This window comes from Thermobia domestica, chromosome 1 (genome assembly GCF_964235325.1).
Source record: "Thermobia domestica chromosome 1, izTheDome1.hap1.1, whole genome shotgun sequence".
NCBI lineage: Eukaryota > Metazoa > Arthropoda > Insecta > Zygentoma > Lepismatidae > Thermobia > Thermobia domestica.
Genome location: NC_137454.1, coordinates 259,734,536 through 259,760,950, shown reverse-complemented (window position 1 = coordinate 259,760,950; position 26,415 = coordinate 259,734,536). Strand labels below are relative to the sequence as shown.

At 34.2% G+C, this 26,415-nt stretch overlaps 1 protein-coding gene across 2 annotated transcripts in view; it reads right to left on the bottom strand.

Annotated features, from left to right (window-relative positions):
- The window catches only part of LOC145660683 (uncharacterized), a 198,023-nt gene that overhangs the window by 6,081 nt on the left and 165,527 nt on the right, over nucleotides 1-26,415 (bottom strand). Inside the window, exons 3-4 of one of the 2 annotated variants that reach the window (XM_081726028.1) lie at nucleotides 21,587-21,792; nucleotides 9,023-9,114 (exon numbers count right to left, since the gene is read on the bottom strand). In XM_081726028.1, the coding sequence (XP_081582154.1) occupies nucleotides 9,023-9,114; nucleotides 21,587-21,792 (298 nt within the window). The remainder of the gene's footprint in view (nucleotides 1-9,022; nucleotides 9,115-21,586; nucleotides 21,793-26,415) is intronic. The other variant, XM_081726035.1, reaches the window with a different exon arrangement.

The following is a 26,415-nucleotide window of genomic DNA, read 5'->3' as shown; positions in this document are numbered from 1 at the left end:
CATTGAGGGTGTTACGAGCCTCCGGGGTGATAGAACCGATCGGATGTTCGAAGCAGGATTCAGAGGATTGGGTTGGAGCGGGGGAATATAGGTTCTGGTATGCATCATACAGAGCTGAGAGTACGCGATCATGCTCGTGAACGTCACCGTTAGGAAAGGTGACCTTGGAAATAAGGTTTTGTTTACCTCTTCGCCTTTCACGGCTAACTGTATGTAAAGAAGCAACTTCATGCTGAAGCATCGTCGTTTTGCCTCTCGTGAAAAAACCTTGATTTTTTTTACGATGTAAAGTGAGTAAGAGTGCCTTAATTTCCTTAATACGAGGAAGTACGTCTACTCCTTGAGCAAGTTCTTTATAGTATTCACATAATAAGTTATAGTAGTAATTATATTGCTCTTTAAGAAGAGAGGATCTGTTTTTACTGTGTTGTTTACAGATAGACTGAAAAGAAGGCTTAAGTTGATATAACCACCATGAAAACAAACTTTTCTTGTGAGTTTTAAAATGCATTAAATAATTCCATCTATTGGTAATGAGCAACTGAAGATCCTCGTCAGTTAAAATGCTGTTATTGAGTGACCAAACAAAGGATGACTTTAAGTACTTACGGATGGGCAAATCAATGGTGCAAACCACAGCACAGTGATCAGAAAAGCATACTGGCTGAACGTTTATGGAGCGCACAAAATTAATTAAGGTGGTACTGACATAGATCCTATCCAAACGTGAGGATCCATTTTGTCTAAAGAAAGTGTGCCCTGGGGTGTTACCTTTATAATGACGCCATACGTCAACTAACTTAAAGTCTTGAACCAATTTACGCAGTGTAAGAGAAGTATTGTAGCCAAAACTTGAGTCTATAGGATCTAACACTGCGTTGTAGTCTCCTACACAGATCAAATCTCGTGTACCAGAATGTAACTCCGTGGGAACGTCAGTGAGATAGAAAGAGTTGCGCTCGGAACGATTATTATTGCCTGAAGGTGAATATAAGTTACAAAAATGTATATTTTCATAATTGGCTGTAATAATGCGACCTGACGGAAATTTAGAAAAGTCGGTTAAAGAAATATCTTTACGATATAAAATAGCAGTGCCAGAACCAGTTTCGGAAGGATTGATTTCCCACATGTGATTAAAGAGATAGGAGAAATGATCAATATTGCACTCTTGAAGGAAAATTATGTCCAGATCTGCTTTGTTGATGTAATCGGCTAATGCTTTTTGCTTAGTAAGACTTGAAATACCGTTGATATTAATTGTGGCTATACGCGTTGCAAACATAGTTAATGGCCACAAAAGAAGAAAAATACACCAAATAAACACTGCGCCAAGAAATGGCAAAATGAACTTGACACAACAAAGACGGGTAATATCTCTCGCACATATTCCCATCCTAAATTGGGAGGTGATATGATCACTTGTCTGGAGGGGCAACAACATCGTTTACCTTAGTGCTTAGTTCACTTTGATGGGGATCTGCTCGTGACCTTGTGAAACCAGACACACAATTATGATTCACAGGGAGAACACTTTTAGTTTTCTGATGTTTATTGGCTCGATTGGGGTTATCACGAGGTGAGGACTGAGATCGGCCTTTTCTACGCCTCTTTTCGGGTAGAGCGGAAAACTGGGATGCTTCTATAGTTGGAGAATCCATTTCAGATGAAACACTCATTTCTTGGCGGGAGTCGTCCGTAATCGCTGACAACGGAGTATTTACGGCGGTTTCAGGTAACTGATCCTCTTCCGATTTTGGAAATGCTGGAGCAGGAGGACTTTGTTGTGGAAGATCCGGAGAAGTCGTCACAATGGTACTGGAGGTTGATGAATCACTCTGAGATGTTGTATTGGATGCAAGGTTTCTCTGGGAGACAGTAGCGGAAGTACTAGTGATAGGTGCATTGGTAAAACTCTTGGGGACATCGAGTTGACAAGTAGGTTCATTTATAGTGAGTGCACTTGGAAGAGTAGGATCACAAGTCATAGTTGGCGATGGAAGGTTTTCCTGTAAAGTCGGAGGACGTTTCTCACTTAATACGGGAAAGCTGGTAAATGAATGAACATCCGGTAAAGTATCCACTTTGTTCAAAGAACCGGGCATGGGCGGTGATCTGGAAGTTGGAGCACTGGTGAGGGAAGCCGATACGGCTGGAGGGAGACGGCGCTTCGCACATTCCATCAAAAAATGATTCGGGGAGTCACAGATAGCGCAGGTTTTAACTTGGCCTCCATACGTTAACCACAATCGTAAACCACATATAGTCACATAAGAAGGTATAGGGCGCTTAATACTCATACGTATTATCTTTCTACCAGTTCGGACTTCGTAGATATGGCCAGTAGAATACATTTCATCTGTAATGGATTTGATATCACCATACTGAGATAGGACACGGGAAATATGTTGATCTTCTAATTCGGTGGGTACCAAATGTAAACGAACTGTCACTACATTGGAACTTGCGGAATCTATTAAAATATTGTATGTACCAAGCTCATCTGAATAAGTGACCTTTCCATTCACTCGAAAGAGAATTTGTTCACAAATCACTTGCGATATTAACTTTAGATATAACTGTTTGCGACTGTAATCGAACTCAATACTGACAACTTGATCTGGAAGCAAATGAAAAGTATTACGAATCCATTCATGTAACACTAATGTATTAGGCTTGTTCACTACATCTTGAAATGATAAACGTAAAGTATTCACTCGAATAACTGACATGGTTCACTGGAAAACAGTACTTCGCACTAGACTATATGATGAAATTAGCAAATAGCAAACACTAAGTACTTGATAGTAGAAAATACTCCACTTGACAATGCGGCGTGAGTTGAAAAAAAAACACTCAACACTGCCACTCGCACACCTACAGAGACAGCGGTGTGAACAGCACGGCGTCTGCCGAGCAACTGACCACTGAGCCACCGCGTGTCATAGTTCTGTAGCAAAGGCAATGAACACATGATCTTCTTTTAATTTTGAATATTTGGTGTGTTTTCGTTTACAGTCTGTCTCAGCAGCATTTCCTGCCTCTTTACATGATAAAGATAAATGAGAAGGTGCAAAAGTGTCAACACATGTGACGTCCCATACCAGTCGTTGCCCCATTTTCCAAGGGGTTAATGTTACTCCATCTGGTCGTTTCCCATCATCTCGGGACATTCCAGATAGTTCTAAAATACTTGGGACATCAATGCTGGCAAGAACTCGTCTTATTATATTATTCAGCCCTCCATAACGAGAAATTCGACCTCCATCTTCTAGAACAAAAGAACATAATGCTCTTCATTATGTTCGTACTATGACTTTATCAATTTATAGTTTTTAAATTATGAGTCACGTAACACTAAAACAGTTTTAACAAAAGAGACACTGACCAAAGCTTAATACCCACTTTATTTTAAATTATAACTTGTCAATAATTATAATTTAAAATAAAGTGGGTATTAAGCTTTGGTCAGTGTCTCTTTTGTTAAAACAATCAATCCAAAGCCATGAATAGTCTTACTAAAACAGTGTTTGAGATCTAAGACTTTGGTGCACTAGTGTTGCCCACGAGACTCGACAAATTTCTCGTCTCGTCTCGCAAACGAGATGAGAATTGTCATGTTCATCTCGTCTCGTCTCGCGTCGAATTAATCTCGTCTCGAATTTGAAAAAGCACGTTTCGTGTAGACCCTCGTATGAGTACGAACACGTTACGCATGTTATTCCTGCATTATTGTTTGAATGTGTCTGACGCCACTTTTCAGCAAATTAATCGTACAAGCTGCTTATGTAACTTGAAATTATTCCTAAAAAAATAAAACTAATAAAGGAGGTATGCTTTGCATGCGGCTCGACAAGAAGTATTCTTTGTTGTAATGTCAAGACTAAATTCATTGACTGCTCTTCTTCACTATTGTCACCTAAAAATGAACAAAATTGAAGTAAGTAATTATTTTCACTACAACAGGTAAAATTAGCCAAACACAGTGCATTCCTAATAACATTAATACAAACCAAATCAGCATACATTTCTGTTTGATTTGGGTATATTTTTATTTAGGACACCTTGTATTAAAAGAAATTGACAGTCAGGTAAACAGTTGCTTTGTTGTGATCTCGCATAAACGTTTTAAAATTAAACGGAAGAAGAGAGTAAACTTGTAAAATTCTAATAGAACACGCAGAAACATATACCCTGAAACCTCTCAGTGATATGTAGTGGGCAAATCGTTTAGAAGCTCTTAAACCTCTGAAATTTCAATTAGGAGATATAATTGAAGCACTTGATTTTTTTTTTTTTTTTTTTTTTTGTATATCCAACAAAAATATAATATGACAGCTTTCAAAGATAAATTCCTGGCAGGAAAGTTGTCAAAACACATCTCAAATTTTAGATTTATTTGGTCACTAATTAGATATTTGAAATAATATGTCACAAAATATAAATGTTACAAGTAATGTTTTGCAGACAGGAGATTTAGATATAGATAACCAATTTTACATCAGCAACTCCTCAATTTATTCATTTAAACAATTGATGAAATGATAGAAGAAATCGAATCAATAGCTAAATATGTAGAAGAAATCGCCCGCAGATGGGTTATTCCAACGCATTTTGAAGTACTGTACTCAGAGCATGAAAATGTAAGAACAAAAGCAACAACGAGAAAGAAAAGTTCAGAATTTTCTTCTTTTCCAAAATTCTGAGTTACGCAAAAAAAAAGCGCATTGAATGAACGGTTTGAGTTAATAAAAGTATGATTTTTTCCTCTGTTGTGTGATTTTTTAAATTTATGACAATGAGTGAAAGTGGCCTGTTAGAAGAGTGCACAAAATTAGAACTTACTGAGAGATAAAACGGAAAAAGACATTTTTCATCTTGATTTATTCCATGAACTTCAATATTTTAGAAATAGTAATTCCAACGGCGGATTATTGCCTATGCAATTCCTGAATTACATTTGGAATTAAAAGAATTAAAAAGTCTATCCAGCGTTGCGAGTACTTGTGGCCTATCCTGTGTCAGTAGCAAGCACAGAACAAAATTTCTCAAAGTTAAAATTAATTAAAAAGTATTTGCGAACTACAATGACTCATAACATGTTAGACGATTTAGCAACAATTTCCATCGAATGCATTTTATTAAATTACGTTGACATGGCCAACTTGATTAATATATTTGCTAAGGTGACAGACAGATCGAAAAACTGTAGGGTGTAGTTGTTTTAATTTTAATCATGATGTAATTGCGATATGAACCAATAAAAAAGAACAAAAACATATTTTTTATAATCTTCGGTTTTTAGGGCTCAAATTGAAGAAGTGACCTAAGAGCACTGTACACTTCTTGTGCCGGCTTTAATTCCACGTATGAGGTTACCGTCAGGGCAAGGGTATTATAACTCAAAAATGTTGTTTTCATCATCATTCCTAACTTCGTTATAATGTTGCATTATTTATCCTTATACAGATAAAATAGTGCCTTGCACTTTCCTAGAACAGAAATGAGATATATCATCTTTGTTACTGTAGGTAGAAATTGGAGCGTATTTTAATTAATATAGATTAAGTTTCATCCAATGTGCATTTTGAGAATTAATGGGCCAAGCATGACGCACTTCTGCCACTACTTTCTGGTTAATTTGTTTCCGATGAATTTCACAGAAGTATGTTACATGTGGAATTTACACTGATGATGTTTCAGCTGACCTATAAACTGTAATGAAAATGAGAATTCTAATTGTTGATGAAATTTCCTAAAGAAACTTTAAGGAATAGATGGATGAAAGATATCAGAGGTAAAAAAATGTATCTGTATTCAAATAAATATGAAACACTCCAGCCTATGCTTTTCATCTAGAGGCCGTGATGTTTAGAACCGAAAAAGTAATTTTTGGAACTTCATCACTTTTGTTGACACCAAAAGTGACAAAATTACTTGGTTAATCCATAACATGTCAATGTTGCTAGCAATGTGGCTAACTCTGGTTGTTTTACAATCACAACTAGCGATTTTTTCTTAGCGGATTGGTAGGAAGTCTGGAAATTACAAACAACTAAATTGTTAGGTAGTGGGCTTTTTGATTGATTTCTTAAAATAAATAAAGAAAAGTTTTCGTTTGTTTAAAATTACGTCACTTTAAAAGAAATGAATTGAGAACTCGATTCAATTTTCAAGTAATCAAAATATAGTTTTCCATGGTTAACAGGCAGTACTAGGACAAACAAGATATTTACTTGTGTGTGCTATGAATGGGACAAAAAAATCCAAATGGTGTATTGAGTTTCAAAACATTAACCATCATCTACTGAGTGAACTTTCCAATAATAATGTATTTATAGAGAAAGTAATCGATGTGTTTACAGTAAGATAATAGGGACGTCATATTGACGTACATGATTAGATAAGTCTTGTTTTGACTTGTCTTTGGTTTATGATTTTTACTGTTCAGTTTATTGTTAGCAAGGTGATGATTTTAGAGTCTTAACTTATCCCATGTTGGGTACAATACTGTTTTCAAATATTTTCAAAACTCTTTAATAGGTTTCACTTTTTAATGCAAATCACTCATTCCCGATCCCTTTTTTTCTGGATAAGGCTTTGGTTGGTAGTATTCAGTTCATTTATTCATATCTAATCCATAATTTTGATCCAATGCTAGGTTATCATACGTCCAGGACACTTACAGCTTGAAGGATCAGGTCCTGGGGTCCCACCGGTTTACACTTTGTTCCAGTTTCCAGTCGTGACGATCTTCTCAACCTTTTTTTGGTGTGCACTATCCTCATTGCAGTATTCTAAATATTATTTTTTGTATTACACATTTTTACATGTGTAATCTTAACTATAGTACGCTTGAATATTGGTAGAGCGTATCATATCACGGCATACAGGTTTTTGTAGTCTTTGGATCTGTAAGAGCATGTTACTTTTTTAACCGTCATTTCATCAAAACTGATACATTTAACAGGAATGACTTAGAAATTATTCTTTTCTGGTTAGATACTTTGTATCGATGAAATGAGTGGAAGTAAAGCTCCCACCGAAGAATCCAAGTTTGGACGTTTCATCTCTCACCAAAGTCGGTTTGGAACAACAAAAATATGCCTAACCTTCAGCTCAAGCATATTTCATAAATTCATTTTCTAAGCATAAGCTAACCTTATAAAGCTTTTTTTCTTCATTGTAGCCAAGTATGGTTTGATACAGTTTAATTACCGAAGGAAAGTTAAATACAACATATTATTTTGTGTGTATAAATTTCATTATGGATGAATAATTTTATGTTTGTCTATGAGGTATACACGAGTTTGCGTGTATAATCTATATTATATTTTTTATCAAAACATAAATATGTTAATGTATGGGAGAAGCTTCTGTTATTGATCTAGCTCTGATTGCCAACGACCTGTGGTAGGATGCTGATAACAGCTATTGTTGAAATATATATAAAGTTACTTTTATGTATCTGTTTGTCGGGGAGGTGGCTGTGTGTTAGTTGTATTTTAAAAATCTCAATGCACATAAACACTTAAAATACAAAGCATATTTACTAGTAATTAAAAGAATATTAAAAAAAAGTAAACCACAAAAGACGATTGCCATGGTAATTATCAATAGCGCAATAAGTAAAATATTGAGGCCTCTAGTTTAGTAATGTGTCCACTCACTCGGAATGTTTTCCGACCAATTTTGTAACAATTACTAACGAACCTTTCTAGTTTCAGTTTCTTCAATATAAATTCCATTAGTGCTGGTTTGAGAAGTTTATCGTAATATTATCAATATGCAATTCTCTTCAGTGCGTCAATAGGTTTCGTATTACTGTTACCTATGATTTCCTTCCGTACTAGATTATACATAATTCTTTCTTTTACAAAAAGAAAGGAAAGAAGGAAGAATGAAAGAAAAAATATGTTCTAAAAGCCCTATTACTAATTTCAAATTCATCGCTTTGAAGTCTATGCATTTACAAAGTAGTTAATCGAAATATTTGATCTACACGTGCTGATTTTCAACTAGTATGAAGATAATAAACTAGTAATTGTATCAACTTAAGTTTTAGCTTTAATGCATTTCTCTCATACAAGCAATGCACAGGTCGTTGCAAATAATTTTAAGCGTAATGACAGAATTGGCTGAAACGGTGTGATGTCTTTCCACTCAACTATGAATGACAAAATATCTAGTATGGCCCAATTTTGTCTCCTTTAAAATCACCTTCTTCTGCTTTCGAGTTCCTTCCAAGTCTTGACATCTACGTTACAAAGCTAAATTTTTGGATATCTCATTTCAAATGTAATCAGTTTTTATTTTTTGAAAAGGTTCATTCAAACTCATTAGTGTCAGAAGCAACAACAAAATACGCCAACACTGATACCAGTACATTTTGCAGAAACAGTGTGAAAATTTTTCAATAACTTTTATTTTATCCTTTCTATGGTGTCACCTGATTAGGTCCACACCCACCACACTTATTGACACAGTGGCTGCCGGTACAAATTGCAGAGAAACAAAAGCATATTCAAGTATTAACAGCTGAGGAGAGATAAGCACTACTACGGTAGTCAACTTTTCTCTAACGTAAATAAATGCAGAGTTTTTCGTGTATTTGCACCATAATCATTTCCAGTGTTTCTTCCAGACATTTTTTTGGAGGGGCACTGCCCCCCGGAGGAGTCCAAAATAATACGTTTATAATATAATAATAAATAGAATAGTACCAGCAGTGCTCTCCGGAATACTAAGTGTGCCTCCCTCGGAACATTTTTTCTGGAAGAACGACTGATCATTTCTGTATCTAGTTTATACTCCCACAATTACCTACTCGGAAAATATTTCACTAATGATCCCATCATTCAATATATTTTAATTCGAATATTGCAAATATTATCAACAACAAAATAAATTTGATACAATACTTGAACTAATTGATAAGGCCTTTGTTGTTTAATATCATGTATATAGCTATTAGATTACACTAGATGAACATAAAAATTCTCATCTATGGAATTTAACTTACTTGTAATTGATAACCAGGAGATGCTGATTGAACATTTAAGCCTATCACTTCCTGATTCTCCTGTGGGGGCGGCCACGCTACACGCTTCAATCCTGAAAGAAACAGAATTCAATCAATATTTTTGTGCTAGTGTGATAAAGAATCCCTGAGAGAAGTTTTCTTTCCCTTTAATTTAATGTCTTATAAATGAAAATTTTTGATCATAGTAGCTCTGAATATTACTTATATAGGGTTACTAAAAATAAGTCTGGAACCAAAGGCAGAGTTGTTTTCTGATTACATATGACTTGTGGTATTCCAATGTCCAAGTGACAATAATTCTTCTTGCGGGTTTGATTAAAAAATTGATTGAAGTATAACGTCTCTTATTTGCACCGAGGCTATATCAGACGGAACCTACTGTTTGCACTAGGTCCAAACCACTACTTGGATCTTTATTTGAAGCTTGATGCACCTATCCTCATTGTTATATTTATTTATCTATTTGTGTGTGTGTGTGTGTGTGTGTATGTGTGGGTGTGTGTGTGTGTGTGTGTGTGTGTGTGTGTGTGTGTGTGTGTGTGTGTGTGGAATAAAAGGATGGAAGCACAAGGTGGAGTTCAACAATAGACATTTGGGAAGACCAAGAACTCTCAGTACAAAATACAGGGTCTGAATAATTTCCAGAGGAGGATAACCACTGTTACTGCTGCCCTGCACCCTCACATGATGAACGTTAGTTAAAAGAACAAGATACAATTTTGGAGGAATGTGTTAAGAAATGGTTTAGATTTGCTTTCCTTTAAGATAATGTGCTGTTTGTCGGTTCTCTGATTGGTTGCAAGCGTGATAACAACACATTTTCTTAATACTTTAAATTTGGATTTCATTAACAATCATAACGCTATCGAATACGGTATTGAAATGTAGGCACAATGTAAATAAACAAACTTCAATCGTTATGCTAAATAGAATCCAGAGTTATATCACGAGAATATGGTGATAGTGAGGAAACAATGGGGGTGCAGATTTACAATGCTAAAGATGTTTGAGGATATTTGAAACTCAATGTTACATTAAATGTACCATATATTATTATTATTTAGAAATTTTCTAGGCTCCCATTTGAGTGGTTTAAGAATTAATCCTATTGGTTGCAATTGACATCACCCCTGGATATTGAGAAATCTTTAAATATATAATATGTGTATGCCATTTCACTCACTTCTACAGTGTGCGCACCAGTAGTTAATGCTAAATGAAACAATTTTCAGTCATTCGACACGATATGCATTTGGAGTTTGTCTATCTTGTCGGCGATAACATTCGCCAACTTTATCCTATTTTAATTAACTTGATAAATACGAGTATTAGCTTTGAGGCATACGAAATAAGCTTACTGCTTCGGATTGAATATCGGACAGGAGCAAGGGGACAAATGCACTCCGAATTCGGCATACGTTTTCTTTGAAGCTTCCCGATGGATTGCATTGCTTGGGAGTGAAATCGGTCGAGGATTGTTGTAAGTGAAATCGCCCGACTTTCAGAAAATGTTTTAAAATAAATTTCATTAAAACAGAATCTGACTTTCACACAATATCGCCTAGAGAGAAAAAGACTTAAGGATTACTCATAATTTGAAGGTTAACATAAGTTAATAGTTAATGTCAGTAAAGAGGTGAATTCTCTCCAGGTTAAAAAAAAATCTTCATTTGTAATATGCATGGCACTACTAATGAACTCGATTAATTTAATTGACACAGTTATACAATTAATAAAAAAAAAGTATCATGAAAAGATTTATTCCTATCGTTCGTCCAATATAAACGTCACTTAGTGCAAGCAGGATTCATATTCACGATTTATGTCAAGTGATCAGTACTCAACAACCGAGCCATTGTGACTTCCATTAAACGATTAAAAAAAAAAAAAAAAAAAGTGGTTTCATTTCGTGATACTACCTCGCTTATACAAGTCAAAGGTGCTTGATATCAAAATATCATCCCATATATTTTATTTGTAATATGTGCGTGTTACATTGTTGGACAATGTATCGCCAGTGTTAAATTGTTGCTTTTAAAACGTATTCCTGTAAACTTGTGTGACGTGTAATTACAGTTTAAATAACTTCTATTAATAACTACTATGTATCTCGTAAATATTTCATTAGCTCTTTTTACACAGAATTTTCCAGGATGTTTTATGAAACATGCAAAGTTCTGGTTAAATATACGTACGTAGGTTGGACAAAAGGTAATGACAATATTATTCTCATGTCAGAGGGTTATGTCTCAATACTACAAGAGTTTCGTAGCTAATAGGTGAATGTAAGGCAATGAAGTGTGACGAGTGGTAACGACTGTCTGTTCACTCAGACAAAAGCATCAGTGCCGTAAAGTAGAGGAGGAAAGTGGAAGTGCCATAACAATACGTTTCAGAAAGACGAACAACGAGATTGGAGTAGCTTGTGGACACAATGCACAACAATGCTTTCAGGGACTTCGTGACGACTTTTTCGGCTCGTCAGAATGAAGGAACCACTTCACAGAAAGCACTACGACAAAAGAGAAGTCACATCTATGCCATATGACGGTCCCTGCGGAAGATCGACTAAGACGACGCGCTGACGATGTACGACACCTTCCACACGTGTTGCAGAAGGTGATAGAAATGGGAGGCGATTATATTAAAGGAATTGAACAGGTATTCTTCTGTGTATAAAGTCACGTACGAGCTATAACAATGTTGCCATTACATTTTATCTAGCCCTTGTAAATGCATAACCTTTTGAAAATACTTTCAAATTCATGATGCGATGCGGTATACTGTGTTATGTTTGTCTTACATTTGCTCAGTGTTTAGTAATTGTCTTGCACATGTTTATTTATTTATTTAGTCAGCGAAATTTGTGAACATATTAGTAACTGTTGCATTTTCTTTCTAATTTATGCAGAATGTTATATAAAATGTAATTACAAAATGATTCTAGTAAATCAAGATTTATTTATAAGGGGGAATCATCGAAATTTCCCTTTTTACATTTTTTCTTTCTTCATAGCAATACCGGTACCTCACATAGCCTAGAAACTTTCCTTTAATCATTATTTAAGGTATAAAATTTGTATGTCTTACACTTAAATAATTCATGTATTTTTATTAACTTATATGCCTTGAGCTGGGTTGAGACTTCGCCCCCAAACCCCTCTCACCTAATATTTCAGCCTTGGCTTCCGTTCTTCGTACGGCAAGAGTATGTTTATGCGTTATTATTTCAGAAAAATTTAAACAATTTTCCTCTTAGAATACACATTTCAATCAAAGTGAAATGATAGAAGACAACGTCGGCCCAAATGCTGCTGTGTTTAAAATTAATTTCAAATGATTCACCCGTCTTCGCCTGATGATAAGATTGACAACCTCGACATCATTTTTATATATTGAGAAAAAATAGAAATTGCCTCCCTTCTCTCGTTCAAAATGAAATTTCCGGAAACGCTGAGGCATATCCCATTTGTTTTGACTAAGGAGCTTATATATCAAGTTTCATATCCCTAACATGCCTCTAATATTTAGGTATTTCGAGAAACACCCCTTGTATGTCTACCTTATTATAACGACTGCAATCTCCACCATTTTCTTCCCCCTTTTCGTCTCTTTTAGGGTGGGGCACTGAAACACGTATTACATTATTTTAAATAAAAGTTGTAAACACCAAAATTCATGTCTCTAATCTTAGAGGATGTCGAGACATGGTCATCCTGTTATAACGATGTTAATCCTACCCTTTTTCTTTCCACCTTTTTTGTCTTCATTCCAAAGAAAATATCAAAAACAGTGAAGTACTGACTAATAATTTTTCATGAGATGTTGATATACCAAATCTCGTGTCTACCCTTAAAAGATTCGGAGATATGGACATTTTACTATAATAATTGCCACTCCTATTTTCCTCCTTTCTCATCGAGTTTCCAAAAATCCTTCCTTAATGGAGCCTTACGTCAAAAATCCTATTCACTGTCAACATTTCAAGTTTCTAGCCTAAGCGGTTTGCCCTGGGCTTTGATCAGTTACTCATTCACTCAGGACTTCTTTTACGGTGTATATCCAAATATTGCAGTTGAACATTTTTTTCAGTACCAAAGCTATGTGGAGATAAGTTGTACAGTTTAACCTAGATCCATACACATCGGAAATCGAACAAACGATTTCACACAAAAGAAAGAGATATTATAACCTCTCGACTACTTACAATCCCTGCTCAACTACTCACGTTTGACATCATACAGTCCCCATGCCGTTTAAGTCCAAGTTCAGGCCCAGTGGGGGTAAGGTCCCCTATCATTGCTAGGGAATGTGGAAAAGGGAGGAACGTATAAAAATGATCAAGAATAATGGATGTTAGTATTGAAACCATAATTTTCGGGGTTGCTGAGGTGAATAGTGACATTCCAGATGTTTAAGTCCACGTTGAACCACCATATGCCCAACTAGTGAATAGAAAGGGGATTATATGAAAATAATCGAAAACGACCGATATTAGCGGGTCAAATCAATAGTTTCCCGGATCGCTGAGATAAATAGTCACATTCCCGATGTCATTAAAGTCCAAATTCAAACTCATTGACACGATGATGAGAGAGGGTGAAAAATAAAGTGTCTGAGATGACTGAGATACTATCGAATCCATAGTTTTCGGGGTCACTAAGTTGGAAGGTACTTATCCCGATAATATTTAAGCTCAAGTTTAGGAAAGAATGCGCGTGTTAGCTGGCTCGGTAAATTACAGAGGCTAGATGAGACTTTGCCCCTAGACCCCCGCATTAGCTTAGTCTACGGCCTCGTACCTCTCATATCTCTAACATATCTCTAATCTTAAGGAATTTCAGGGAAACATTAAAAAACACTAAAACGTCTATAATTAAAATGTCTCTGCTTTGAAGGGATTTTCAGACTTTGCTATGTTATTTTGATAATTGCAATCCCCATCCTTTTTCCGTTCCATCTTTTTCTTCCCTTCTAAGAAAACCACCAAGAAACACTGAAACACATCTTTAACACTGAAACACATTTGAAACACATTTTAAATTAAAAGCCTAAACATCAATTTTAATGCTTCTAATCTTAAGGGATTTCAAGTATCCGAAATATATATGTAACATAGCCGAAACTGTAACACATATAAATAATCTTAAAATATATACACTGCTTTGGCCAGTTCGAGTTTTATTAGCAATCTTGAATTTTCCAAAGCTACAATGGATAATTTACAAGAAATGAAATGAAATGAAATCTTTGAGTTTTACGTCCCACGGTTATGCCGGTTAGGCTAAAGGAGACGGTGATGATGAGTGATGAATGAAATGGTGGAATGAAGAAAGTGGGAGGAAACGGGAGAACCCCGAGAAAACCCACGCACACGGTGTTTGTCCACCACAAAGTTCACTTGGCGGGGGCCGGGATCGAACCCGGGACCCCAAGCACCAGAGGTGAACGCTCTACCGCTGAGCCACCGCGGCCCTTAATTTACAAGACAACCTTAAATTCAATTCAATATGTTGACCAACATGTGATCACGAAAAATGGCTCCCGAGTTTTGGAGTTCGTATGTAGAATACAGTACTGTACTTTAATTAGAATGTTTTACTGATAAAGCATAAGTGAAAATAGCAATAACAATTTAACTAATGTTTCCTGAATCAGTGTCATTATTCGTTTATGAACTATTATTACTATTTTGTTTCGGAAATTTGAAAATGGATAGTTCTTTTTAATTCATAATCCACATGGATTGGAACTTGTTCAATTAACTCAATATTGCATGAACCAGTTATTCTGCACCATATATCAAAAACAGATATCTATTAAAATGCAACACCTCATATTCAATGAAAACCAGAAAATGAAGGAAATTATAAGATACTTAGAAGTATTAATGAAGCAAAGCACTAAATATATGTTAACAACCCTTGTGTAACAGTTTCGGCAAGGTAACATCGCCTTCATCAGAGATGTTATTTTGAAAGCTAGAAGGCGGGAAACGAATTGCAACTCCATCACTAGCACAGTCATGTAGCAATATTCTTTCTTTATAAAATTAAAAAGAAGAATGAGGAAAAGTGATGAAATGTAATCTACAAAAACTTTCTTTATTTTTGTTCGAGGACGAGTAAGACATATTGTTTAGCAGGCAGAGACGCAGGGGAGGGGAGGAAGGAACGAAAAGAAAGATGCCGTTGAGTTATTTCCTGTGCTTGCTTTTCGAAGGCGTCTATAAACATTCTAACGTTGACTGGCGAAGTCAGCCGAAGAGAACTAGACGGCAACGATTCATTACCCGTTGCGAATTGCCACTTGACAGAAGTGAAACCAATCCTCTTGCTTGCCAGATAAAAGCGTGTTCTTTCTTTAAGTGGCGGCGTGTTTTCTATCTCCATTCAATAATAGTTGGGAGTTTCTCAATAGGATGCATTTCATTTGCAATCTATGTCCACCTCTCCGCCATGCAATTTCATGTCCTTTGAACTTACAATAAACACAGAAGACCAATAATCTGTTGGATCCTCTAACAACAATTTGATATTTTTGTCATAAATGTCCGGTTTGGATTTCTTGTAGGGTAATTTATTTGTCTTTCATCTTTTTTTCTTTTTATACACTGGTATGGTCTTCGTTTCTCACTTTTTTCTTGAGAAACTGAAAAAAGTACTTTCCTTCAAATATACTAAAATATACTCTGCATATTGATTGACTATCTTTGTACAACATGTAGAGTCAATGTGCACTTAGTATCTTGTAGTAGAATTTAAATTTACTTCTATTTGTACTCGCACATACCAAAGAACTCTTGCTATTCTTTATTTTGGGTTAGCTGCATCACATACAGTATATTAATCTATTTAAAACGTAAATACTAGTTTGCTAATTGCTTTTTTGGTCACTGACCTATCTTTTTTTTTTTTTTTTTTTTTTTTTGTCTTTAGACCCTTTTACTCGGCCGTGATAGATGTTAACCGAGAATGAAAAGTGAAGCAAGTACAATTCATTAGGACCTTTTATAATCGAGGAAATTGTCAGAATGTCCACTTATTGCAATCGATACGACTATTTCAATTAGTATCGCAAACTGAGGTAAATACTATCGTTAGAATTATCGTTACAAAAAATGTTATTGAATTCGACAGTTTTATCACACCCGAGGAAGTGCTGGCTGACTGTATCTCATACTAATTAAGATTTTGCAATCACAGTTTGGTTGTTAACTGAGTTTTATGTCTTTCTGTTGCATTGTAAAGAACAACGAATATGGCCCAAGCGTGGCCCTGAGCTGTACATACCATTGATAGAATGTAATCATCATTTAGCTACGATGGAGATCACTTCCTATATTAGAAAATGAAAAGGGATTGATAAACATTAAACTTAAATAAAGTTGGATTTTTTAGAAATATGAATGAAGGTTTTGGAAATGTATGCGACTGAAAGAAATTTCAACCTTATATGTGTTTCTCATTTCAATACTCAATACAGATAAACTGAATTATCTGTTTCTCCATTCTTGTTTCAAGTTCCATGGTTCTACTCTTGCCAGGCTACTAGGCAAATATAATTTTCTGTATATAATATTTATATTATTTCATTGTGTAGTAGTGTAAAATTGACAATGAAGGACTGAGGATAAGTTCCAGTCGTTCTAATCATATTAGAAAACATAATATTTTAAAATGGGTATTCAAAAATGACGGGAAAATCTCAATCTATCTGTGAGTAAATTCAGCTCAAATAGGAAAAGATATAAGCATAAAAACTGAACAAATTTTCAGTTTTCTGTATATTTCTTTTATTTCAGTCAAATTCAATAGACAATGAGATTGAAAACTCGCTTTCTAATATTTGAGTAAATACTTTTAAATGTGACTTTTAAACTGCCTTATTTATTCTTTGTGAATTATCATTATAATAATCTTTTTACTAGAAGAGTTTGTTGTTTGAAACTTACAGATTGTAACAATAGAGTTTTCATTTTTTAAAAAAAATTAGTCAAACATACGCTTAAACAAATAAATCATGCAAAAACAAAATGATAGAGCAAGGAACGGAAAGAATAACATATAACTACAGAATTTATCCTTAAGAGAAGAACATGTAAAGGGGAAGATTTCCCAAATAAAATTCACTGGATTTAGCATGTCCTTGCAAATTTAGAAATCAAATTTATGCAGAGCCCATCTGGTGCCAACAATTGTTTCTCTTCAGTGAACCAGACGAGAAAAGGTTTTGCATGTTCACAAACTCATATACTTAAACGCCTACGTGAATCCTACTTGAGGTTGCTCCAGAAAATATAGTAGAACATATCACGGATGAATATTCGAGCCTGGCCCACTACCAATTCACTGAGTAAAAACTTGAGAAAATGTCTTTGCCAGAAAGAAAATTCCAGGGGCGAAATAAAACTCACTGTATATGCGTCATCAAGAATGTTTGTTGCGATTCAAGGTTAAACTTCATGATTCTCTAGAAACCAAAATATAACCAAGAACTAAGAATGGGGCGAGGCTCATATTGTGGTTTGCAAAACTTGGCCACAACGTCTTTGTAGTTGTTTTCCACTTAAATAAAACTTCCTGGGTGTACATGTGGAAGAGAGCGAGAGAGAGAGAGAGAAAAGGAAAGATTCAATCCTAATAACCAATATGAGAGCTCCTAAGTTGCTTCTAAGAACTAGTAAAGAACATTAGGTCACTTTATAATAAACATTTCACTCTATATAGCACAGTTGCATAATTCGATATTATCAAGTAAATTAATATTTGCTGGGTTGGATGGAATTTGAGTTTAGCGTTTCGTTCAGCAGCGAAGCTATATGAAACGTGAACCAACAGTTTCACGTGGGATCCGAACTATATGAGTTTCCACAGAGATTCGAACCCGGGTCTCCCGCACAGATTATGATTTATAATAATAGTGATTGTGATAATTGTGATTTACAATATGATGTCCAATTAGTATGTACATGTTAGTATTTGTTTTTAGAATCAAAACAAGCAAAGAAGGTATTGTAAGAAATTCTACCAAGGGAACATCATCTCGAAAGTTTATGAAATTAGAGAACTACTTGTGATGAAATAACAGTCAAGAGATATTTCAAGCATTTCTTTTGGAAAATGTACTAGAAAAAAAATTTTCAGCATTCATTTGCTCTTCAGAAAATATTTTCATTAATATCTTTAGACCTGAAATACAAAGCCAATATTTTAATTTTTACTTTGGAGAAATTAAATAAGAAAGAATACAGTTTCGGTTAAATTAAAATATCTTCCTTATAACAATAAGAGAAAAACCAGGAAGAACTTGACACGAAAATTAATCATATTCTAACATCAAAATGAGAAGTGGATCAGATGAATACTTGAATTAAAGATACATATGTTCCACGTACATTTTACCTTATATTTTGATTTTTCTACAGTTAACGTATAATTCCAATGTGCAGTTACAAAGGACAGAAAATAGAGAGAAAGTGTTTGATCCTGGATTTGGTTCCAGGTGGACTAAATGTTAGGCCAATACTTTTCTTTCTGCAATACGTTTGCATCTATCAATATATATATTACATTGAAACTGACAAAATTAATCTAAATGATAAATCTACTTTTCACGCGTTTCACACAAACATTCTTATTCTAATAAGATTCTTATAATGCTTCATGCTTCCTTCATTAAATATTTTATATCTCATAAGTTAATATTTAATGAAATGTCATATTAGAATTACCCTAGAAATTTCAACTAAACAAAAAAAAAACTCTTTTATAAAGACGAAACTGAATATAATTGTCTCAAGTGAGGTAAAAAAAAACTAGGATAAAAACCTAAGTAGTGGTTTGGTTCTCACTTTAAGCAGTATAACATAAAACATGGACACTTAAAAATATATTAAACTCCAATAAATAAATCAATCAAATTAGCAATTATTTCAGAAGTTATGAAGACTCACCGTCACTGAAAAAATTCTTCTACCTAGAAGTAGAGTCTCTTTCGAACCCTGGCTGCATAATGAAGGTTTAGTAAAGTGTGCACATGTATGTCTTCTTGGGTTATGTACTTCTATTTTAATTGAACTTTATGATCTCACTAATTATTATCTTATATTTATAACTATATACTATATACATAATAATATTAATTATAAGATTTAAAATATAGTTAGAATTAAGATAATTTATATTTTCTTAACACCATTTATTTCTATTTATTATAATTTTTATTCGTTGTGTAAATGGAAAACAGTATATGCAATTTATAACTAAAATTTATACTCATCATTATTGAGTTCTGTATTGTAAGTTGATCAAAACTATCTTGGACTAAAATATGTTCCTTTATTGAGTGAAGTTTATATTATGATCGAATCTCACATAAAACAACAAAAGTTACGATTTAAAAAATAAGGTGTCTCTTCATAATCTTATATTTTGATGTTACAGGGAAAAGTCAACATAATATATTACAATTATTATGAAATACTAAACTCTTACTTCAAAATGTCCTTAAATATATTTATTTATAATGAAGTTTCACATCGATCACAAATGCCACCAAAAAAATCAAAACTTCACAAAGAAAACAGAACAAAATCTAAATTTCACAGGGATAATATATATAGTCAATATATAGCCAATCCTTCACTTAGAGTTGTATCTTATTTTAAATAATTTACACGAATTTCGAGGGAAGACAAATTGTATTTCTTAAGAGACAACGTGTACATAATTGCCGCCTTCCTGTATTAATTCAAAAGAATATGTGAATAATGTAGAAAGAGTTTGGTAAATCCTAAGAAATGAGTTCATTTCTTTCAATAATAGCCATATCAAAGCGAGGATTTTGCCAAAGCTTGTCTGTATTCAATGATTTAACAACATTCCACATATTATATGTAGTTATCTGGAATAATAATTTGGGAATAAATCAAGTTTCTACGTACACACATCATCGTATAAACAACACCAGGAAACATACTAATGATATCCTTAATACCGTTGGAAAACGACCCGACTTCGACATGGTGTTCGATTGTTTTTACTAAATATTAATAACAATAAATCAAATTACGTTTATGACAAAATACAACTGGAAATCGCTGTCTATAGGTAAAAATAAAAAGTATTTTTCTTGTTCATGTTAAAAAAAACAACTTATTATTGCAACAATTTTGTTGAGTTTTGACTCATAAAAAATCAAAATTTTTTCTGAATAACTTAGGTTTTTTCATTTTTAAAGTGCGTTGTGCATATATATATATATATATATATATATATATATATATATATATATATATATATATATATATATATATATATATATATATATATATATATATATATATATATTTTTGTTCAGGTTTGGGAATTTTGATAAGACTCGTTATGTCAAGTAACTGCAGATATTTGGCTATGTTTTTTTCTTAATATGGTTTCCCACACAAAATGTAATATTCTACAAACCAATGAGGAGCCTATGAATGTATTATTGATAATTTAAGACAATTTCTGAAATAATTTTAGCATAGCCTGGTGGAGTTAATGTAATGTTCATATTAAATATTAATTTGTAATTCTACGGCAGGAATATCTTAAGAAAGGGACTGTGCTTCAATGCAATGTAAAGTTAGTTACTGTGCACGTTCCTTCACCACGATTGAAATATAATGCAGAATATTATGGATATTAGGGATTATCTAACTAGAGCTTTAAATATATAGTTAGAATTCTTCCCACCTCTTCCACAGAAATAGGATTCTGCATAATTTTTAGATCAATATACAACTAGCAAAATGCATTCTCGAAAGCTCTCATCCTTAGGCTACAGCACATACGTTTCGTACACAAGATCTCAGGTTCGATTCTCGGTGGAAGAACATCGAAAACAATACAGTGGTTCAGATACCATTTTAAACGGTAGATCTCATTCTTTACAGCCTTGTTGTGAACAAAGGACGCAAATACAAATCAATTAATCAGTCAACAATTTCAAGATTCCAACGTTAAGATAAGTATTTCCTGAAACGTGCAGATTAAGTCATGTTATACACATTACGCCAAATACCCGCAACCAAATCAACAACGTAAGTGAAGGGTTTGAGAATATATCAACTAACAGTAATAAAACAGTCTCACCAGACAGTACGTACAACAATAGGTATATCCACAAAAATAAATCACAAGTCCAAAATCCGAGAGAACGGACTACTTGTTCAATGCTACAATGTGCTTGTGCGTCTGTTCCAAAGTGCACTTCACATTCGCTCATTTATATATATATGTGTGTATGTATGTATGTATATTCGAACAAATTTGTTCACCAAAAACAAGAAATAAAAAAAGAGAAAAAAGACAAACCTCTCAAGAAACGATACACATACACACTTTTAAAAAGGGGCGTGCGATGGACCGTGCGCATGCGTATTCTTTTGGAAATTGTCACAATATGATCGTTACCCACAGAGGAGAGTGGCTGCAGTGCAAGCGTCGGATGAGGAAGGAAGGAGGAGAAGAATGAGGTGGTGATTTGGTCAGCGATTACCTTGGCTGCCACATCTCGTGAAAAATGAAGGGGATTGTTTGATGTCGGATTTTGGCGGCCATTCAACGTTCCCTGGCAGCCGCCGTGGTGGTTCTACTGTGGGTTTGGGAGGCTCACCTGGGACCTTACTGCCTTCCTCCTCTTCCAGCATTTTGAGAACCTCGGATTTAGCCAAGTTAGGCGCTGCCAAATAACGAAAGTCTATCCTGGAGAAGAGAAGAAGAGAAAACAGATCGTTAATCATTCTGTTGAATCACACTGGTAGAAGAACACATGTGCAAAAAATAAAATGACAACGCAGTATTTAACAAGAATTGTTCCACTATGTGACGTCATAAGCATTTCTCTTAAAAATACACTGCATCGTTCCACTATTTAGGGAGGAGACTCATTCAATTAAATACATGATAGTTTGTAGCAGACAATATATTTCAAATTCTTCAAAACATGTTTCTTTGGAACTAGTTTCCTCAGAAACAGGACGTAAAATTATTCACTAGAAAATGCATAAAAGTGAATATTCTTGTGAATTAACATAAATTTGAATAATTGTTCACTCATTGTAAACGTTATTGTTTGGAATTCTATTTGTACAAGTGTTATACTAACGTTGAATCTATCCAAAACTTCCTTAAATCCATGTCAAAACAGTTTCCTAAATAAATTGATAAATTTTGGTGGAGCTTTCTGTATTTAGGGGAGAACATAATTTTCATGACGACATGGAATTCAATATTTTAATTGATCTGTTCTACTCAGAAGACCGTAAGAGAAAATATATAAATGAGTACTTGGTTGAATGTACGGGCTAACCATCATTCTGAAGTTTTACACAAAAACTTATTTAATTATATATATAGAAAACCCACGGAAAAAATGAAAAGTTACAATTTTTATGGTCATGTAGCAATATAATTGGGGGGCTCAGTGGTACAACGCTTATCTCTGGTGTGGGGGTCCCTCACACCCGTGCAAGTAATTTTGTGGTGTACAACATCGTGTCCGCGGGTTTTTCTGGCGTACTCCCGTTTCCTCCCACATCCTCACTTCGGTAATTACTCCATTATCATTCACTTGCTTTAATTATTTTTCTTCCTTAGCGTAACAGGCATAATCGTGAAATGTTAAACTGAAAGTAATGTTAATTTTTACATTAGCATGAAACGATTGAGTATTTTACTTTTAACCAGGGATATCAATTAGATACCGACTTAAAGTGGCTCATCTTCCGATATTTGAGTATTATAATCTACTAGACTTTGGAAAAACTATTGAAATTTTTTAGGTATAATCCAGCCTGCCTAGTAAACCTTTATGCACAGTTAGTATTCTTGCATCTCTTCGAAAGATCCTAATTCGATTGTCGATGATGCAACACATTAAGCTGTAGGGTTCTACTTTACATAGTCATTTTATTGACAAAATCTCCAAAGAGTAAAAGAATTAAGTCGTTACCATAGTAATTGTTTTCTTTGGTACTTTCTTTTAGGTTATATTTAGTGCCTTCATTTGAAGATTTTAAAGACACAAAATAGACATCTATAATTTTACCGTACAGGATCTTGCAGAAAAGTGTTCATGAAAACACAAAAGAGAAAAATAAATTGTACAATATTTTTCATATTATCATCAATTTGTTTCCAAAGTTATGTTCAAATGTTTGCCTCACGAACTATTCATTCTTAAAGTCTTATGCAGTAGTTATCTAGTGTGCGTATAACACTGCCGTGATCTTATTGTCCGTACACTGTGATCTTAGCACGAAGTAACATCTCAGTTTCTTAACTGTCTATGGCCTATATTCAAGATCATCAGTTTTTAGGTATTCTCAAAGGGAAAATCACAAGAGGGAGATTTGGTGAGTAAGCTATGCCCACAATATTACCACTAGTAAAATGAGCCCCTCTGGGAACATTCCTCATAGAATTATCATATAATCATTTGAGTGCGCTGCAAGGCTGCTTAAAGAACGCTTCGAAGCTCACCGGGCGAATTCTTTCCTAGAGTTGAACTTATCTAAAATTCTTACCAACTACAGAAATTCTTCCGTCTCGACTTACTCTATGATATATATTACAGTGTCCCTTTTTCTAAAAAATAAAGGTGCCCGTACGCTGGATCTCAGATTCATAATGGTTAAAAAGTTGCATATCTTTCAGGTAATAATAATAATAATAATAATAATAATAATAATAATAATAATAATAATAATAATAATAATAATAATAATAATAATAATAATAATAATAATAATAAGTTTCTGCCGAAGTTAAATTAGTTTTTTTCCATTAGAATACAAAGAAACAATAAAACAATAGTTTCGCTAACATCTGTGTCGCCGGAGCTCCTCCGTGGCTAAGCGGTTAGCGTACGCGCCTTTGGCGCGGGAGACCCGGGTTCGATTCCCGGCGGGAGCTCATGTGGTTCGGATTCCACGTTAATCAGTAGGTCCACGTCTCATATAGCCTCGCTGCTGAAAAGGGACGTTAAACTCAAAATCAACTCAACTCAATCTGTGTCGCCCTTCGAGGTAGAGCATATTTCCCGTGAGAAAATCAATCCTAAATTGTAAAATTTGTAGAAGGAAAAGGTAGTTCGGACTGCACCCGTGGCCAAAACAAAAGACTCTTATCTGGCTTGTACAGATACTTGAATGGAAATTTTCAAGTACTTTTGCGTCTTGAATGAACGTTTCGATTTACTGTCTGAATCTTTATTTCTATTTCTGAGAAATCTAATCTACTGCTAGCGAGCTTCTTTGTTCCTTTGTGTCTTCATGTACCCATGGCGTGTATGCATGTGTGTGTGTGTGTGTGTGTGTGTGTGTGTGTGTGTGTGTGTTTGTGTGTATGAGAAAGAGAGAGAGAGAGAGAGAAAGAGAGAGATTTACTTTTGCTAAGCACCCACTTTTGCTTTATTGCTTTATTTATCTGACGAATACAAACCTCAACTTTCCATCTCTCAAGGCCATTGAATTTCAGCGACAGTGCTGGGATTATTTCGTTTTGAGAGGTCAGTATTTTCAGGAAAAAAAATCTGGTCGGTTCAGAGCCTTTATGGTTTATATTACCGTGCGAAAAAGAAATGAAAAAAATGGAGGTACGAGGACGTGCCAGCGAGCGAGAGACAGAAGGGCCCAAATATTTCTAGTCCCTGAATAGAATTAACTGACTTTAACAAGGAACAGATTCTCAACTCTTTCTATAGAAAGAAAAAAGAATAGGAAAACAATAAAAACTCTGATTTTTCAGTAAAAATATATATTTACTATTTGTTATTTTCGAAGTATTCTCGTCAACCTCTTTTTAAGACGGAAGAGGAAATATTCCGTTCTTATTTAAAAAGTACAGTTACGACGTGCCGTTGCGTACCGCCAAAAACAAAATTCTCTCTCTCTCTCTCTCTCTCTATATATATATATATATATATATATATATATATATATATATATATATATATATATATATATATATATATATTACCGGCTTCAACAAAAATACTAAAAAGTAGAAAATAATAGATTATATTTTATGCATAAAACTTTTTGAAGCTTGTGCTGAGCCAAGTAAAATAAAGCCTTATATTACATTTTAAATTTGTTTGGCTTAGCACAGGCTTAAGAACTTTTATAGATAAAAGTAATGAACTGTTTTCTACTTTTAGTGCTTTTATTACTCACTACTTTAAAATATTTTTGTTGAACTCTGTTACGTTTTTTAAAATTTTATTTTCTGCTTTTTAGTATGTTTTGAAGACGGTTATTTTCTGAATTTATTTACTTTTTCCACTTTTTCGTAAGCCCAGTAGTTTAGTTAGATATCTTCACTAAAAGTAGGACACCGACTTCCCGTAGAATAAGTCGGCCTGCGAAACATGTGTGACCAAATATATTAACCGGCTTCAACAAAAACACTAAAAAGTAGAAAATAATAGATTACATTTTATGCATAAAACTTTTTGAAACCTGTGCTGAGCCAAGTAAAATAAAGCCTTATATTACATTTTAAATTTATTTGGCTTAGCACAGGCTTAAGAACTTTTATAGATAAAAGTAATGAACTGTTTTCTACTTTTAGTGCTTTTATTACTCACTACTTTAAAATATTTTTGTTGAACTCTGTTACGTTTTTTAAAATTTTATTTTCTGCTTTTTAGTATGTTTTGAAGACGGTTATTTTCTGAATGTATTTACTTTTTCCACTTTTTCGTTAGCCTAGTAGTTTAGTTAGATATCTACACTAAAAGTAGGACACCAACTTCCCGTAGAATAGGTCGGCCTACGAAACATGTGTGACAATATATATATATTAATCGGTCTACGCGTTATGGAATGGTACGTGAACATATCACCTGTTAAGGAGTTTCACAACCTATCTCCAAAGACGTCATTAAATTTATATCGAACCTGGGTCTGATAAAATTTATATTGACCAGATATCATAGAAGTTCTATAGCGACGGAATGGTGTTGCCAGAAAAATAGCACAAAATCGTCGAACAAAATTCTGGATATGTGGTTTCATAACTTATTTTCAAATAACAATAAATGTCTTCTCAATGTTGATCTCCAAATGATCAATACTTTTCTAGACGACTTGATATTTGGTTTGTAACATTTATTTAGTACTTATATTTACGCACATATTATTGATCTTCCATGTGGAAAACCTTATTTTACAACTACACGTAAAAATATAAACCTAGGAAGTTAGCCTTGTTAAAGTGTTAAAGGCTGTTATTTATATTTAGCCTTTATTTAAACTTTGGGCATCGAGTTCTAAACTGCCCCTTGAATGTTAGACAACCACCAACATTAGCAACTGTTGTGGG